The sequence below is a fragment of the Melozone crissalis genome, unplaced genomic scaffold (assembly GCF_028551555.1).
Source record: "Melozone crissalis strain CALT ecotype California unplaced genomic scaffold, PUWL_Pcris_2 ptg000034l_1, whole genome shotgun sequence".
In the NCBI taxonomy this organism is placed as follows: domain Eukaryota; kingdom Metazoa; phylum Chordata; class Aves; order Passeriformes; family Passerellidae; genus Melozone; species Melozone crissalis.
Window position 1 is genome coordinate 15,974,574 of NW_026535812.1, and position 15,904 is coordinate 15,990,477.

General features: G+C 45.5%; 1 protein-coding gene across 3 annotated transcripts in view; it reads right to left on the reverse strand.

Moving 5' to 3' along the window:
• LPP (LIM domain containing preferred translocation partner in lipoma) overlaps positions 1-13,698 on the reverse strand; it is a 200,726-nt gene extending 187,028 nt beyond the window's left edge. For all 3 annotated transcript variants that reach the window (XM_054282953.1, XM_054282950.1, XM_054282952.1), the window contains exon 1: positions 13,506-13,698. In XM_054282953.1, coding sequence (XP_054138928.1) covers positions 13,506-13,698 — 193 coding nt within the window. The remainder of the gene's footprint in view (positions 1-13,505) is intronic.
• Positions 13,699-15,904: the final 2,206 nt, after the last annotated feature.

Below are 15,904 nucleotides of genomic sequence, written 5' to 3' on the forward strand. Positions count from 1 at the left end.
CAGTTACAAAACACATTCTCGCTGAGGCAAAAGGGATCATTAGCCAGAGCGCTTTTGGATGCAAAGAGACAGTGCTAAATGTGCACCAGAAACAGGAATATTATATGGTCTCCCCCACATGAGAAATCATAAAAAGGCAAAAGGACCCTCCATTAGCTTGTCTCCATGATATGTCAGGAAAACACCATATACTCAGAATGGAATTGTGGTGATTGGAGGTTTCTTGTTTAAAAAGTCCAACTCTGTTTGCAGGAAATATCTCAGCTGTGGTCACGCATCACATCACTTGTGTCAGATTAGCTGCTAAATTTAAAGTATTTTCTGTCTATCCAGTAAGTATGAGTTACTGGCATGAAGAAATGTTTTAATTATCATAAGTTTTCAGGTTCAGCCAAACCAATTGTTCCTGCAGCTGAGTCTGAAAGACTCTTGACCCTAATAAGGGATGTAAACAATTGTAAACAAATGTAAACAAAATCTAGAGATCTGGCAGCCAGAGATCCACCAGCCCTTGCTGCCACAAGGTCATCTCTCCCTCTTGAGGGCCTGTGTCCCATTTTTACACACACACACACTCAGGCTGGGAGCCTGAGGCACCCAGAGAAGTCGGTCAAGTATTCTCCTGTTACAAACACAACTGATTTTTTGGTTGTAGGAAAGGGTTACAGTGTCAGACTCTGCAGGATCACTGTGGGCAGGGACAGGTTAACAAGAAGAGATCAATTGTGAATTTAATTCAAATCTAAGGCACAGAATGGACTAAGCAGAAGATGAGGAAGATACTGCAATGCTTCATGCATTATCTGGTACAACTGCATGGTACCCTGTCCATGCTGATACCAGAGGAGATACAGCCCAGCTGTGATTTTACCCAAAATCACACTTCCCTCGTGCACTGCCTCTTGTGTCTTTATAAAGTGATTTTTAGGTAAGACAACTGCGTCAGACCTGAGCTCCCAGTGTAATTTTCCCCCTATGCCTGCAGAATTAATTGAGTAAGCCAGGTTCTATTTCTCCTTGGGCACCACACAAAGAATTACAAATGGCTCTATTTGTGCCCAGCTGGTACAAAAGTGATGTCAAAAGTGTAACGGGAAGGAAGAAAAGACCCAATTACAAAAGCAAGGTCTGTGAGATAATCTTGGTCCCAAGACAGTGAGATATGGCAATTAGAAGCATTTCATCTATCTGTCAGTTGGGGTCATTCAATGAGCTTGTTATCCAGAGAAAAGGTGGCACCTCAAAATACCAATTACAACTTTCCAGACTCAAACTGTGCCTCAGCCTCTTCTGCCCCCTGTGCCATCATCTCTAACATGACAGGAAGGTCAGAATGAGCAACAGGAATTCAGTTTTCAAAAAGCCCAACTGTACTGCAGATTAACAACCAATTAGCAGTTTTGAAGAAGTTGTGTGCTGTGGCTGGGGGGCTGCCAGGCTGTGTGAGGAAGTGCTTGGTGTTGACTTCCCAAAGTGAGTCACTTCTGTAAGCCCTGGGGTGGTATTTATAGAGTTGGGGGAAAATTTCCAGGGAACATCACTTACTGGTACTCACAAAAATAGCAAGGGAATTCTTAAATTACTAAACTTTTAAGGAAAAAAAGTCTTTCTTCTTTTTGACAAGACACCAAAGCAGCAGTCTCTATGATTTTCTTGGAAGAAATCACAATTAATAGTGTTCCTTATCTCACTTTTCTTTGACAGTAGTAGATGTTGCTCCTAAGATATTCTGTGTAGCTGCAAGGTTGGGGTTTTTCTCCTCTCTTCTACAGATTATTTCCAGGATAAGACACTGAAGTCAGCCCTGTCTCCAAGGCTCCTTAGCAAGACTTGAATGAACCCAGATACCAACAACAACTCAACCACAGTAGTCCAGATCAGCCCAAACCTTTTACCCAAGTGTCCAGGATCCCCATTTGGGGAAATGGCTGTGCCCTTCAGTAAACCACATGAATCTGCAAGTAGATCTGTCACTGATAATCAAACTGTCACCTGCAGAAGTGAGCTGGTCCCCCTGCATATACTAGACATGCCCTGGCATCACAGAGCACACAAAAGCAGAGGAAGGGCACAGACTAGTAGCTGGATGAGTGCCTGTTCCCCTCCACACATGCAACAGTGCCCTTATGTCTCCTCAAAGCCAGGGACTGAGCCAAGCTTTCAGAAAGATCTTGTCCCTGCAATAGTTTTAAGGATGCAACCACAAATCTGGACACTCACAACCATTTTAGACTATTTCACTTTCTTTCCATTAAACACACACAGATTTATGGGCGTGCTTAGCAAGGGTGGGCAGACCATGCCTGGCTAGGTCCCCTTCCCTAAGCAGCCAGCATGCCCCAGTGGGAAGGACTGCAGACCAGCTGAGCACAGAAGTATAAGTTCTGGAATGAAAAATAAATTTTTGAAAATATAAGATACAAGCACACATACTCGTCCCCGTCCCAAACACAAGCTGCAAATGCTTCAATTTATTACTCTGACTTCCGGACTGCTCCTACCACTGCCCTCCCTCTGAGACCGGGGGTCAACATTGGCCAAATGGTCCTTGAGAAGGCCTCAGAGATGTTTCCCTACATGTCTTACACAAACCAGTACCTTAGATGAGGACAAAAAGCCAGGATAATGAGAGAAAAGCTGCTGGCAGGAACTCAAGCAGTACCTGCCCTGCCTGGCCTCTCAGCCACAGGGAGGGCAGGTCGGGCCCAGCTCTCTGCCAAGCTGTCCATCACCACAGCTCACAGTCTGTGACAATCATGAGACACGACACCCTGTGCAATGCAATGGAGACCCAACAAGTTTGTTTTGCACAGGCCACTGCAGCACTGGCAGATAGAGCAAGATGCTTTGGCTCGCAGTGACACGGGAAGCATTCAAAGCACTCGCGCAGAGATAAAAGGCTCCCCTCGTCTCCTGCCTGAGACACACTGACCTCTCCTCCCTCCCTCCTCGGCATTGTCAAAAATACAAAAAATCAGTCCCTTATGTTTTCAAAATGTGTCTGTTTCATGGAGTTCTCCCCCTTTTTTTTTCTGAGGCCAATTAAAACTAAAAGTTTACCAGAAAGACAACAAGGTAAAAAAAAAGCGTGTGATACCATTGGATCCAGCCTGTAAGGATCTCACACATAAAAGAATTATGTCCCTGAGCACTTTCCGACAGACTTTCAGAAAATTTCATCTTTCTACTTCCCTGGCTGGATAGTCTGTTTGAGTAATTTTCTCTTTCTCCTGGGGCTGGTTGCTAAGAGACGCGCTATTACTTCTCCCTCTCTTATGACCCGATTACTGTGATCAGCAAAGACAGCGTGCAGACAACAGCCTGACACGGCTCATACAAGAACATCGGCCTCGTTACAGAATGATGGACTGTATTAACACTGCGCAGCCCCTTCGCTCGCCGTGGCCTTTGGAGAGTCTCCAGGCACAACTGGGGGCTTTTACTTCCCCAGCTTCTGAAGTGCACGTTCAAACATTTTAAATCACAGGACTGGGAAAGGAGAAGAATTGACTTTTACCTCCTGTGCTTCACTGTCTGACAGCCAGAATGGTGTTCCTGCATCCTCACTGAGAAACTTTCCTTTTCTTATCCTTCCTAAGAAGTGGCCTAGGAACAACGATTACTCCTTTTTACCTTCTTGAAAAATAAACTTTGCAAAAACACAGCATAGTTTGGGTCAGAGCACTCCCTTGAAGGGTCTGACAGCACGTTGTAAAGCTGACTGTAACACTTGAGGGGCTAAGAGGTGAGCTGACACCTTTCTTGGAGTCTCTCTGCAAAGAGCTGAGATGGATTGCTGTGGATAAGGAAAGCAGCTGGAAACAGATCCAGCTGTAGGTGTCCAGCAGTCCCAGGGAAGCTACTGGGATGCCCAAGAGGCTCCCAGCTCATGCAGAAGCAGCCACAGCCTGGCACTGCGTCCTCTGCAAAAAAGAATAGGGCATGGAGCCAGTGGAGGGCATAGGAAATTTGGAGCACAAATTGAGAGCTTGTACTGAGGGGTACACGGGGCAAAAAGCTGAGGAAAGTTGATTTTGCTCAGAACCAAAGAACTGGTTTTCTAAGAATGGGGCCATCAACCTCAGAGACTATTAGTCCCCACTTAGTAAGAATTCAACCCTCATCACATTCACTTTTTATAACATAAATTTCAAACTTGTATACTTTCTTCTATTAAACCTACTTTCAAAAGACTGTGCTTACCCACACTGTTCTGGTACCATTTTCATACCCTTGAGGGCCTCCTCTCCTCCCACCAGCTCACTCAGGACAACTCCTGTGGCAGGACCCCTGGGCACACCCTCACACCACAGACAGTGCAGAGTATTAAGAAACACCAGTTGATAGAACTTCTCAAGTGGGCTTTGTAACAGAGATGACCAGAGCACAGGTTCCTTCCTCATCTCCATGTCATTTCCCATAAATTCAATGCTTGGCACAACAAATGCCAGCTGTCATGACAGTGCAATTTCTACCCACCAGCCCTCAACAGCAGGCTTGGCTTTTTGATTGGGGTCATATCTAGATGAAACCAAAACCTTTCCTTAGTCACTGTCATCACAGGAATTAAGACTTGGAAGAGACATGTGAGTCTTTTGCACTTCATCTCCTCAAATAGTTTGGGTAAATCCCCAGTTGAGCCCCTGGAGCACTCCTGCACTTTCCTCCACAGCTGTGACTTTGCAGTGTGCGTGCTGGTTAAAGAAGAAGTCAGAAGGGGAATTTTCAGATAGTAGGAAACTTTCTGCTTATTAGGATCTAGAGCAGATCCCTGCTCATCTCCTGCAAAATCTCCCTCCCCAGGCAAAGCAGAGCCAGAGGATTCTCACTCCTGCTCATAGACCCTCAACTCCTGTGCCAAGTCCATCTAAACATGCTTGCTTAGCAACAAATACTTCAGGCCTGGTATAGTTAGTCCAAATTGTAATTGTGTAGGATTCACTGCTAGAAATGCCTGCTCTTTGGCCACAAGTACGGCTTCTGTGGCTTCAAGAGTTGCTCATTCATTCTTCCAACCTTTTATTACACCAACCTGTAAGATAATCCAAGAGACATTTACTGGCTGCTCTGATTTAGCAGGACTCAGGACTGGCAAAATAAAAAAGCTTTAGGCAGAGAAAAAGAAAAGCACACATATAATCCTTTACTGCAATAGTTAGTTTCCAGTGAGTAGAAGAGCAGCATTGTGTGAAGAATGGCAAAAAAAAAAAAATTACTACACTGTTAACTATCATATAACAATTGTTATTATTTAACAGACTAGCATCTGGAGGATGTTAACATTTCAGATCAAAATAAAAGGGACAAGTGCTGCCTGCTTGAATTCAAGCTATTTCTGCATTAGCATTGCTCTCTTGCTTGGATTGGGCACCACAGCCCTGTAAAACTACATACAGGACAAACATTATCTGTTAAAAAAAGGTTTGAAATGGTTGATGACAGACGTTTGCAATTCAAGTTATTAAACGATACTTCCCTTCCATTTCAGTGTGTCAGAAATGTCTTCTCTTTCTCTTTTTCCCTTCCCTTTTTTTGCCCATTTTCTTTCTTCTACCCAAACTATTGTGGTTCACAGAACAGGCCACTGCTAAGATGAATCACTATTTGATGTTCGAAATAATGAAGTGGAAAAATTAAATATAGTCTCTTGGAAGAACAGACAGACAGGAGAAAAGAAAATGAGAAAAAATAGTCCGGGCAGAAAAAAAATTAAGAATCTACCTGCTGAGAAGTGCAGTGTTTGCTTTATGATACCAAATAACTGAGAAAATATAAACCCACTCACCAGAATGAAACCCAAGGCTAGGCACTACTTCAAGTAGTTCCCAAATAAGAGGCAATGTGTTCCAGAGCCTGTGAAAATTTAATATTTGTAATTCTAACAAAACATGGTCAGAATACTTAATAAAACCTGGTGGCTTGACTTGACATTTTGTGAACTACAGATAAGTATACTAGTTCAATAACAGTTTTTATGCACTTGTGTTATGCTGCATTCTTCCCAGGCCTTTCCCTGAGGTGGAATCTGAAAAAGAAAATGCTCATCCTGAGAGCCAAGCCAAGACACAGTTCTATGGATTTGTCTCTGGCAAAAAAAAAAAAAAAAAAAAAAAGCAGATGCAGACACTCTTATCCAACAAAACAACTTTTTGGGATGAATGCTAACAAGACAGAAGGCCCCACACAGAGCCAGTTTATTCCCACTGGTGAGACTCCCAGGTCCTGACACTGGGCACTCTGCTGGGGACAGCTGGGCAAAACTCCCTGTGCCTGTAACTCAGAATTATTGAGTGGAGCAACGCTGCCCAGGCACAAAGGCACCAGCTTGGTCTCATCCCTCTTCAACGTGGCCCAGCCTGCTTGGGGCAGTCTAAACCCAGTTTTACACAAATGAGAACCACCACTCATTTCCAACTGGTTTTGCTCGGTTCTTAACCAACAGGAGAGAGGAATCTCCTTCGAGAGAAATCAATGAACGTTTCCAAAAAGGTGCTCCGCACCGGTTCACAGCTAGGGACCCCCACCTTCCCACTCATTCTGCAGCGTTCAGGGGCTCTGCTTGTGCTTTAAATGCTCTTGTGTGAAGGTAGCAAGCCCACCACAAAGAGGCCTGGAGTTTCAAGATCATTTTCACCAGCTGTGTTTTATAAGAGCCTGTGGATGATGCAGTTCTAACACTAATGAATAAAGTATTGCTTCATCTGCTGCATCTCATTCAGCATGAGAAACACATAGAAAAATGAGGGAAGGATTAAGAAAGATTTTAAAAGTTTATAATATACACTTTAAAAAAGCTTTTTCTAAGAAACAAGCACTAACATGGGGGCTGTGGTCAGGATGACTTGCAACAGCAAGGTCACCTCTCTATTCACACCACATTTTTCAACTCCATGAGCTCGGTGCTGTGAGGGATGGGACATCATCCATTGCAACTGATGGGACCAGAAAAGTGTTAGAGCACTTCTCAGCCTATCTTTTTGTGCCACCATTGAGACACTGCCTCCCCCATGAAGCATCAATGATTTTTTTTTCAGCTAGTGGCAGAGATGAGGAGCAAGAGAGGGACCAGCAGATCCCACTGCAAATACTCTGGTACTCCCAGAACTCAATTCGGAGTAACAACATGTTCCCATGCCTCATCTGGGCAGTAGCAATGGTCCACAGGCATAACTCCTAACATATGCAAGACAGCCAGCTCCTGCTAGCTGTGCAATTCTGGATAATTGCATTATCTGATGTTAGTGTTGAACAATGCACACACAAAACCACCACAGGAGCATGGATGAGACAGCTCCCTGTGCCTGCACCCCAGCCTTCCTCCAACAACCAGCACAGCACTGCAGAAGCTCCTGAGATACTTCAAGGAGCAGGTACAACACCTCTCTGCCTCTCACCCAGCACAGCCCTTCCACAAGTGAGAACTCCTCCTGCTATGGAACAGAACCAGCACAGGCAACCAGGGGAAAAAAATGAAAAAAACACAGAATCTTTCAGGTCAGCCTGAATTTATTCTTTCAGGGCTCTCAATACAAATAATGAATAGACTCTGGACCTTGTTGGCTTCTATGAACTGTCAAAGACTGCAGAGCAGGGAACAGCACAGCTATAACACACAATGTCTAGTCCAATAAATCCATACTCAAGCTTCAAAAATTAAGACAGAGCTACTGATAGCAGCTGCTGTAAACAAAACCCACTAGATATATCTGCCTGGGAAAAAAAAAACCCTAAACACAACAGCAAAACAACAAACAGCCTGATAGTTCATGCCCCCAGTCCCCTACAGACATAGCAGAACATAACTCACCAGTGCTCAAAAGCCTCCACGCCCATGAAAAAGAGGAGGGCACAGAGAGTCAAGCTCTGGGAAACCTGGAGCAGCTGGGTTCAAGAACACACACTGGTGTCCCTGGCATAGCCTTGCCCTGGAGCTGGTCCTGCTCATTTGCTTTGCCTCATCAGTCATTTGCCCCCTCCTCCAACCAAGGTAAATTGAAGGAGACTTGTTTTTAAAAAAGGCAATTAAAACCTCAAAGGCCTTCACATGAGACCTGTTGTTCACCATATCTGAAAGGTGCCCAAGGAAAGGAAGGAGAAAGGAGGAGATTGCTTTGAGGCTCATCCCTTCATTTAGTTCCCATTATTAAATCCATGTTAAATGTTTCTGCAGATAGTATATTCACCAAGGATGGCAGCTAGAAGGAGAGACATCAGCACTAATAAATACTGAATTTAGAAGTACCCAACAGCATAAACTAACGGGGCTAATTTTGTAAAGCATGTCCTGAGAGCCCCAGAGTGTGACACAGAAGCACCTCCAAGCCCTGGGCAGCCCCACAAACTGAGTGAGTGCCCTGTGAGGGATGCTGCTGCACATCCCTTTCTAACCAGGGCTGGCACTGCAGCATCTCAGCCTTCTCAGGCAGCTTGAGAAAAACACATGGTCCTGTTCATACAAACAACAGGCATTGCAAGAATAGGACAGATTTGGTTTTTAGGGAGTGGAAAGAATCATCTTTGCAGGAGCAGGAGACCTCCTGGGAGCCCTTCAATGTTCTGTCACTTCCTGGTAGGCAAGGATGGACTCAATTTCTTTCCTACCACCAAGAAATCATCCTTCAAGTGACAGCACACAGTGGCAGAGGAGGTACATTCAATCCCCAGGGAGCTGCACCAGTGCTCATGAATGCTGGACTGGAAAGCCAGCCCTGCAACCCAGCTGAGCCTCCCCAGCTCAGCACTGTGCTCCACCTGTTCCAGCACAGCCGTGTTTCTGCTGGACTTGCAGAGCTTCATTTGGAACCAAGGGGGGAAAGAACTTTTGTGGTTACCAAAACAAGATTCAAACCAAAAGGATCCAAACCAAAAGGCAACTCACACTGCAGAGTTTGTCACTCACTGCTCCCAAGCCATCCAGTGGCCCTGACTCAGGCTCTTCTGAGCACCTCTGACTGACAACAGATTTTACACCTTTCCGAAGCCCCCAGTTCTGGCACACAAGCCCCAGTGCCACCCCAGCAGCACCAGCCCCACAGTAGCAGGCACTAAGGCAGCAGATCAGCTATCACCAACCCCACCCCACACCAGACACCTCCTTAGTGTGCCCTGCAGGGTGAGGCCCCACTTTCTGGAACTAAGGCAAAGATGGAATTTGCTTCATCTGCAAGCTATAAATCCTTTCCATCTTCCTGAGCCCAGCATAGATGGGAACAGCTGTGTGGCAGTGTTTCCCTAAGGCTCCAGCTCTGTTGAAGATGCTGAAATGCCAATATAAGTCTAAAAGCTGGAGAGCAAGAGAGAAGTAAGTGGCAGGAAAAGGAGGAAAGGCAATCACAGAAAGGTTTGGATTGGAAAGACCTTGAAAAATAATACAATCCAAAGCCCCTGCCATCAGCTGGAATATCTTTCACTAAATCAGGCTGCTCAAAGCCCTGTCCAACCTGATCCTGAGCACTTTAAATGATGGGACATCCACTGCTCTTAAATGAAACAAAATTAATACCAACTCCTCCGAAGAAAAATCTTAGTTTCTTTAAGAGATTTTTGGTGTGGGACAAAACCCATTGTGCACACTGCTGGACAGGGTCTGCTGAGGAAAAGAGGGAGAGGGCAGGCAATACCAAAGACATGAGCATGGAGAAAGAAGCCAAATATATAAGAAGCAAACTGTCAGGACCCATGGCTGGTTGATGCCTCATCCATCTCAGGACTCATCTTCCTCCAGCATGAACAGAAGATGCTGTCAAACTTCAGACACATCTAGCTCCATCCAAAGACCACCCCAGACCCCAGTTAAACTCTTAGAGCTACTGCTCAGACATCTGGACACTTAATTTTGATTTCCAGCCTAACTCCTCAGCAGCTACACTTCCTGCCAATTCACAATTGTCCACCTTGTAGATAAACATCTTCCCCAAGCTTGAACAGCTCTCCTCTCCTCTCTTTGGGGGGTAAATACGGAGCTCTGTAAGATGATGAGCACCAGCTTGCCAGGAACTGTGCTGCTCACACCTCCCAGGACCAGGCAAGGTTAATCCCCTGCAAAGCATCACAGTGGGGAGTGGCAGCACTGAATCCTCCAGAAACACAGCCCAGACCACAGCAGGTGCTGGAAGGACCTGTACAAACAGGCTGTGCCTGCCTGCACGGCAGAGACTGTGCAGAATGCTAAGCAGGGCTCAGGCCTTATTGATGATGATTACCATTATGATCATTACTTCTATCACTGCTGCAGTCATACCCAGGGGCCCCCAGGCAGATCCCTGCAAGAGCAAGACATGGTCTCTGCTTTGATGAGTGGATAAATCTGGTGTGAAACAAGCTGCAGCAACTCAGCATGGCAAACAGCACGGAGGGGGGCTGGCAGCACCAGGAAAATTGCTACTTCAGTGGTTTGAACACATGCCTTGAGTGCTTCAAATCACAGTAAAATGTTCCTGTTTATAAACTGTTGGCTGCTGCCATTTCACTTTGTTTCAGTCATGTAACCATTTCTAACCTTCTGTTAAAGTTCCATTAAGCAGCTTTTAATCAGCACCTTCTGGCTGAGTTTTGTGCAGGTATCAGGAAATAAAAAGTAAAACTGAAGTCAAGGTGACACTAAGGAAATGCTTTGGTAGGAGATGGGAGGGAGAGGGGGATACACACAGCACCTGCTCCACAGTCTTTCACTCCAGTGTCTTTCCCCTCTGCCTTCAATATGATCAAGAAATAAAACCACTAATGTGATCAGCTGAACAGACCCTGTACGTACAAGCAACACACCTACAAAATAATAATAAGAACCACAAGGCCAGAGGATGCACATCATAAACATTAACAGCAATGAGCTGAAGAAATTACCAGGAACAGAATTTGCCAGTGTCCCAGGGAGATTCCAGAACTACAAAGGCTGCAGGGAGCCAACTCCAGTGACCCTGCTGGGGCAGCCAAGGCTGTGAGGAGCACAGCCACTTCTTGACCAATGATAGCAGCAGGACAACCCTTCCCCAGAGCAGTGCTGTTGCTCCCACTCATCTCCAGCAGAAGGATGCATGGGAAGCCCATGTGCCTCCAGATATGCAGCTTTGGCAGGGTAGGAGGGATGAAAACACATCAGGTTTGAGAGGATGCTGCCACTCCCCTACCTACAGATTCACAGCTAACCAGGTGGGAAAGATCTGTGTCCAACAGAGGACAAACTGAGGCAAAATGGCAGTGCCCCTGTAAGCAGGGAACCAGTGGGGCCTGGAACCATCTCCCAGGCTGAATTATTGCTGCAGAAACCAGGGAGGTCATTGAAAAAACAATTAGGGAGCCTGGAAGAGAGAAGGGAGCCGTAGCAAGTGAAGGAAGTACATTGGGCTAACTATTTCTCACCCCAGCCCTTGCCTGGCAGATCCCAGAAGCCTCATGTTCTCAGGGTTATATAGGGATGGTAATGGCTTTGCACGGGCTGCTGACAGCAACCAGCAGCGTGTCACCTTCTGCAAGAGGATTAGCTAAAGCTGCAGGCATGTTGTCACATCACTAAGCCTACCTCTGGCCAGGTCTTGGCCAAGCCTTAGCTCTTCCAGGCCTGTCAGATAATGATGGGATCTCTAAAAGCCCAGTGTCAGACAAGGCAAGGGACTGGCACTGACAGAGTCCCCTGGGAGCTCCCAAAGGTCTCCTGGTTCCCAGCAATGCCTGACTGCTTGCAGGACCAGGAACAATGAGAAATGTTTGAGTGCCTTGTCTCCCCTTCTCAGCCTGCAGTGCCTGTTCTGCTCCTTGGGAAAACTTCCTTCCACACATGGCAAGAAACACAGGACTTTTTTAGAAGGTGATGATGTTCCTGAGCCACATACCATCAGACCTACAATCACTAAAACACTGACAATTAAGACATACTGACCTTTTTCACACAAAAAATCCTGACTGATCAAGAACAGATTTCCTAGGAAAAAAAGGGCCATATTCCATGATTATTTTTGATTGCAAGAGAATTAGAAAATAAGAATTTCCACTTGACTTGATGGTGACATTTTCTTTGCATTTCAGAAATGGATTATTTTTTACTTTTTAAATTCCAAATGTCTTTCCCTTCCTATTTCTCACTAAGTTTTGCTATGGAAGGCAGCAGAACAGGTGCATATGACTTCGCTTCTCCCCCTCCAACACATTTTCTTTTTTTGTTCTGAATTCTCCGAAGTTAGAGCGACAGACAAAAAATACCCAAAACACTCATCAGGCTTTTCCAACTTTCCTATAAAATGTCCTTAACTTTAGAAAATCACTCAAGTGTAAGACTTAATATGCTGCTTTGTTTTTCTTTCTCTTTTCCATTACTCTGTAGTGTTCCTGAAAACGTATACGCTTCCAAAAGATAGAGCAGAAAGAGGAAAAAATATACAGGTGATATTTATCTTATTGTACTCAACATAAAAGAGGAAAAAGCAGTGAAGGAACAATGTAGAGCATACCAAACCAAATACAAAAGCTGGTTTGGCCATTTTCTTGAGTACAGCTGAGCTTTTCTTTGGAGAAGGGTTGGAGAGGAGGAGGGGAAGATCTTCCCCCCATTTCTACCTACAGTAAATCACAAGAAATAGAAATGTTCTGCTTGGCCAGAATAGCTACCACTCTCCCCTGAAATCCTTGGCCTTCACTTGTTTCTGCTGCAGTTCCATCACAAACTCTCCATTGTCAGCCAGGGGCATCCCAGGTGCTCCAGTTTGCAGGTTTCCAGTTGCAAGTTCCAGGGGTGCTCCCAGCCATGCACTCCTGCTCCTGGAAACTCACTCCCCTCTGTGTGTCCACAAGCCAGGAACCCAAATCCCACCCTTGCTGCTCAACTTCATCCAAGAGGAGGACTTTCACAGCAAGAAGTAGAGGGAGGCTGACACACAGTGACTGGCAGGCATTTGTTTCGCTGACATAACAGATCCAGAAACCATTGCAATGGTCATCTAAATATCTTCCCTACTATTTCATATTCAAGAGTGTTCCATAGTAGAGGGAGAAAACTAAACTGAAGTAAAACTATAACAATCCATCCAGCACACTGGAGAGAAAACACTTCCAGACTCACTGGCCGAATTTATACCCTACCACTTCCAATTATACTTATTTGCCACAGATCAACCCCTTGTTTGTAAAGCAATCCCCTGTGCAGGGGTGAAAGAACCAATAATGAAAAGGGTTGCTTGAGCCCAAGCTCCTTGAATCATTATGTGCCAGCAGGGACCAAACAAGCAAAATGCCTTGAAAAGTACCAGTCCTGGAGATAGGACATCTGCTTTCAACTAGAACTGAGAAAGATCTGTCCCCATGTCCCCCCCCAGCCCTGCACTTCTCAGGAGGGTAGGTAGCCAGAGCAAGGGGAAGAGATACCTTAACCTCCTTCTTGATTTGAATGACCTGAGAAAGGCAGGCTCTCACAAACTCACCAACAAAGAGCAAACAAAATCAAGAACGGCCTGCGTTAGCAGTCAGTTCCTCTGAACGAGGCAGTTGTGGTTCCTTCCTAGAAAATAAATACTCACCATCACCTCCTGGTTGCTTGTATGGGTTGTACTTTGGTTTGGGGGCGACCACAGGTGCAAACTTCTTTGGGGTCTGCTGGGTGGACACGGAGATGCTGGGAGTGCCAAAGGTGTGCGTGGTCTCCATCCTTGCAGCAACGTGGCCAACAGGCTCGTTGGTACTCTTGGGGGGCAGCCAGGATGGGTGAGACATGCTTCAGGTCTGAGGAGACACAGAGAGAGTCACATTTACATTAGGAGTTTAGGCTGGGGAAGTAACAGCTGCAATCCTACTATTTTTCTGGTTTATGAAATCAATCTTACAAAACCCTTCAAAATAAGTTTAACTGGTGCATGCTTAACTTTAAATATGTTGTTCCTAATACATAGGACTTGAGATGCAAATTTGTTTTTCTCTCCCCAGCAGGTGAGAATTACTGATCAGGCTATTGTTGGTACCTGCAATAATCATTGCTATTTTCCTCTTCAAACCAGAGCAGAGACAGGTTGATACCCTGAAGCAGCCCATCAATCCCACCCTGCATTCAGCACAGTAGTGATGTATTTGCCTTTCCCTGTTAGGCCTTTTTGAGTACATTAATGTACAACAGTGCAGGTGCTCTGGGGACAAGCCTAGTCACAGACAGGCACACACACTTCCAAAATACACTTTTAGCACTTTTTCACATGTCATTTAGGACCCCATGCCCCAGTGATTTTCATTCAGACTTTTAAGAAAACAGATTTCAGAAGTAGCTAATCATTCTTGATGCCTCCATTTCTGAATGCCCAGCTTAAGACATTTTAAAAGCATGTCAATTTTGAATAAATGCCAGAATCTCACAACCCCTGACAACCAGGCTCCTTTTAGACTTGTGTAACAAAAAACAGAGGCAGCCCAAATCATTACTTATTTATGAAAATCTTGGCTTTGGCCTCTTAAAAGCCTACATCACTTTTGAGAACTGGGTTTGGATGCTGCTGAAAATGCTGCCCATAAAAATCCTGTTAATTCCAATGAACAAGTGTTTTTCACCACACACAAACCACACTCGCTGGGTAGCCATGATAGTCCTGCTGTACCATCAGATGGTCCAATGGAGCTGGATTTGAGATTTGATGGAGAAATGAAGATCCCACAGAGACAAAAGTCAATGGTAATTTTGCAGCTCTTGAGCACCCTGTTGCTCCTGCCCATGCACTGCTTTGGTATCAGAACCCCTTAAGGCTACCAAAACCTGTGACCCCATCAGCAAAGATTTGATTTCATCATGGAAAAGGATCAGTGCCAGACACAGGATCAAGATCTCCACATGGCAGTGCAAGGTGAGCACCTCCAGTTAAGAGCAATGACTGTTAAAACTGATGGATACACAAGTGTGCTTATTCCTACCAGGAAATTTACTTCAAAAAACAGCTTCCTGCTTGAGGAGTAATTTCTACTTTAAGCCCCAATGTCTGACCCAACACTAGGAGGTGACAATTTTTGATCATCAACCACCTGCATCACTCCTTGTGTTAGAGACAGGAACTGGCAGGTGCCAAGCACCAGTCCCAACACTTCTGTCTCTTCCTGGCCATGCAGCCTGACTGCTCGATGTGCAGACAGTGGTTTCACAATTCCTACCACCAGTAAGCGAACCTGCTGCACTAGGCCTCCAATACCAGTGAAAGGAAGGCACTGGAGCTGCCTAGAAATGAGGCAGACAGAAGCATGGCAGGAGCAGTCCGGAGATGGACCCAAGGCTGAGCTGCAAGGACACGACTTTTCTCGCTCACAGGCCTGCAGTCCAACCCACAGTAAGAGTGCAGAGCATCCTTGTGAAAGAAAGAAGTGAAAGGCAGGTCCTCCCCACAGGGCAGGAGAGGAGACCAGTCCCAATGGGTCTGGTTGGGCACACAAACCACGGTCCCACTGCCAGGCCCTTCCCAGCACCAACATCAGCTCCTATGGACCTGGAAAATGACTGCCACTCCCGCAGTAAGATTCACCTGCACTGCTGTCTCCTCCTCCTACATCCTTCAAAACCGTAAAAGCAGCAATAAAACTCAGACAACTATCTAGGTCCTAAGAGCAGAAAGCAATGAGGGCAGTCAGCCTTAAGAGCTAAACAGGACGAGCCTGCACTCTGCAGAGTTATTACATCCAAAGATGACTGTACCTTACCCATTGCTAAAAGCATCCTGGAGTTTAATTCTGACAGGTTTTCAGCCTCTGGCTTGACATCCAATATGAAAGAGACTCCTGCTACAATGAAGCACCCTCAGACCCTGGACATTAACTCCATGCTGATTCAAAGCTAAAGAAAAAAAATCCCATTACTGACTAGATTATCACCATTCCTGTTCTGGAATGTTCCTTACCCACCCCCAGGACCATGCCTTGGTCCCACTGAACCTTCATGGTCTGCTGGGCTGAT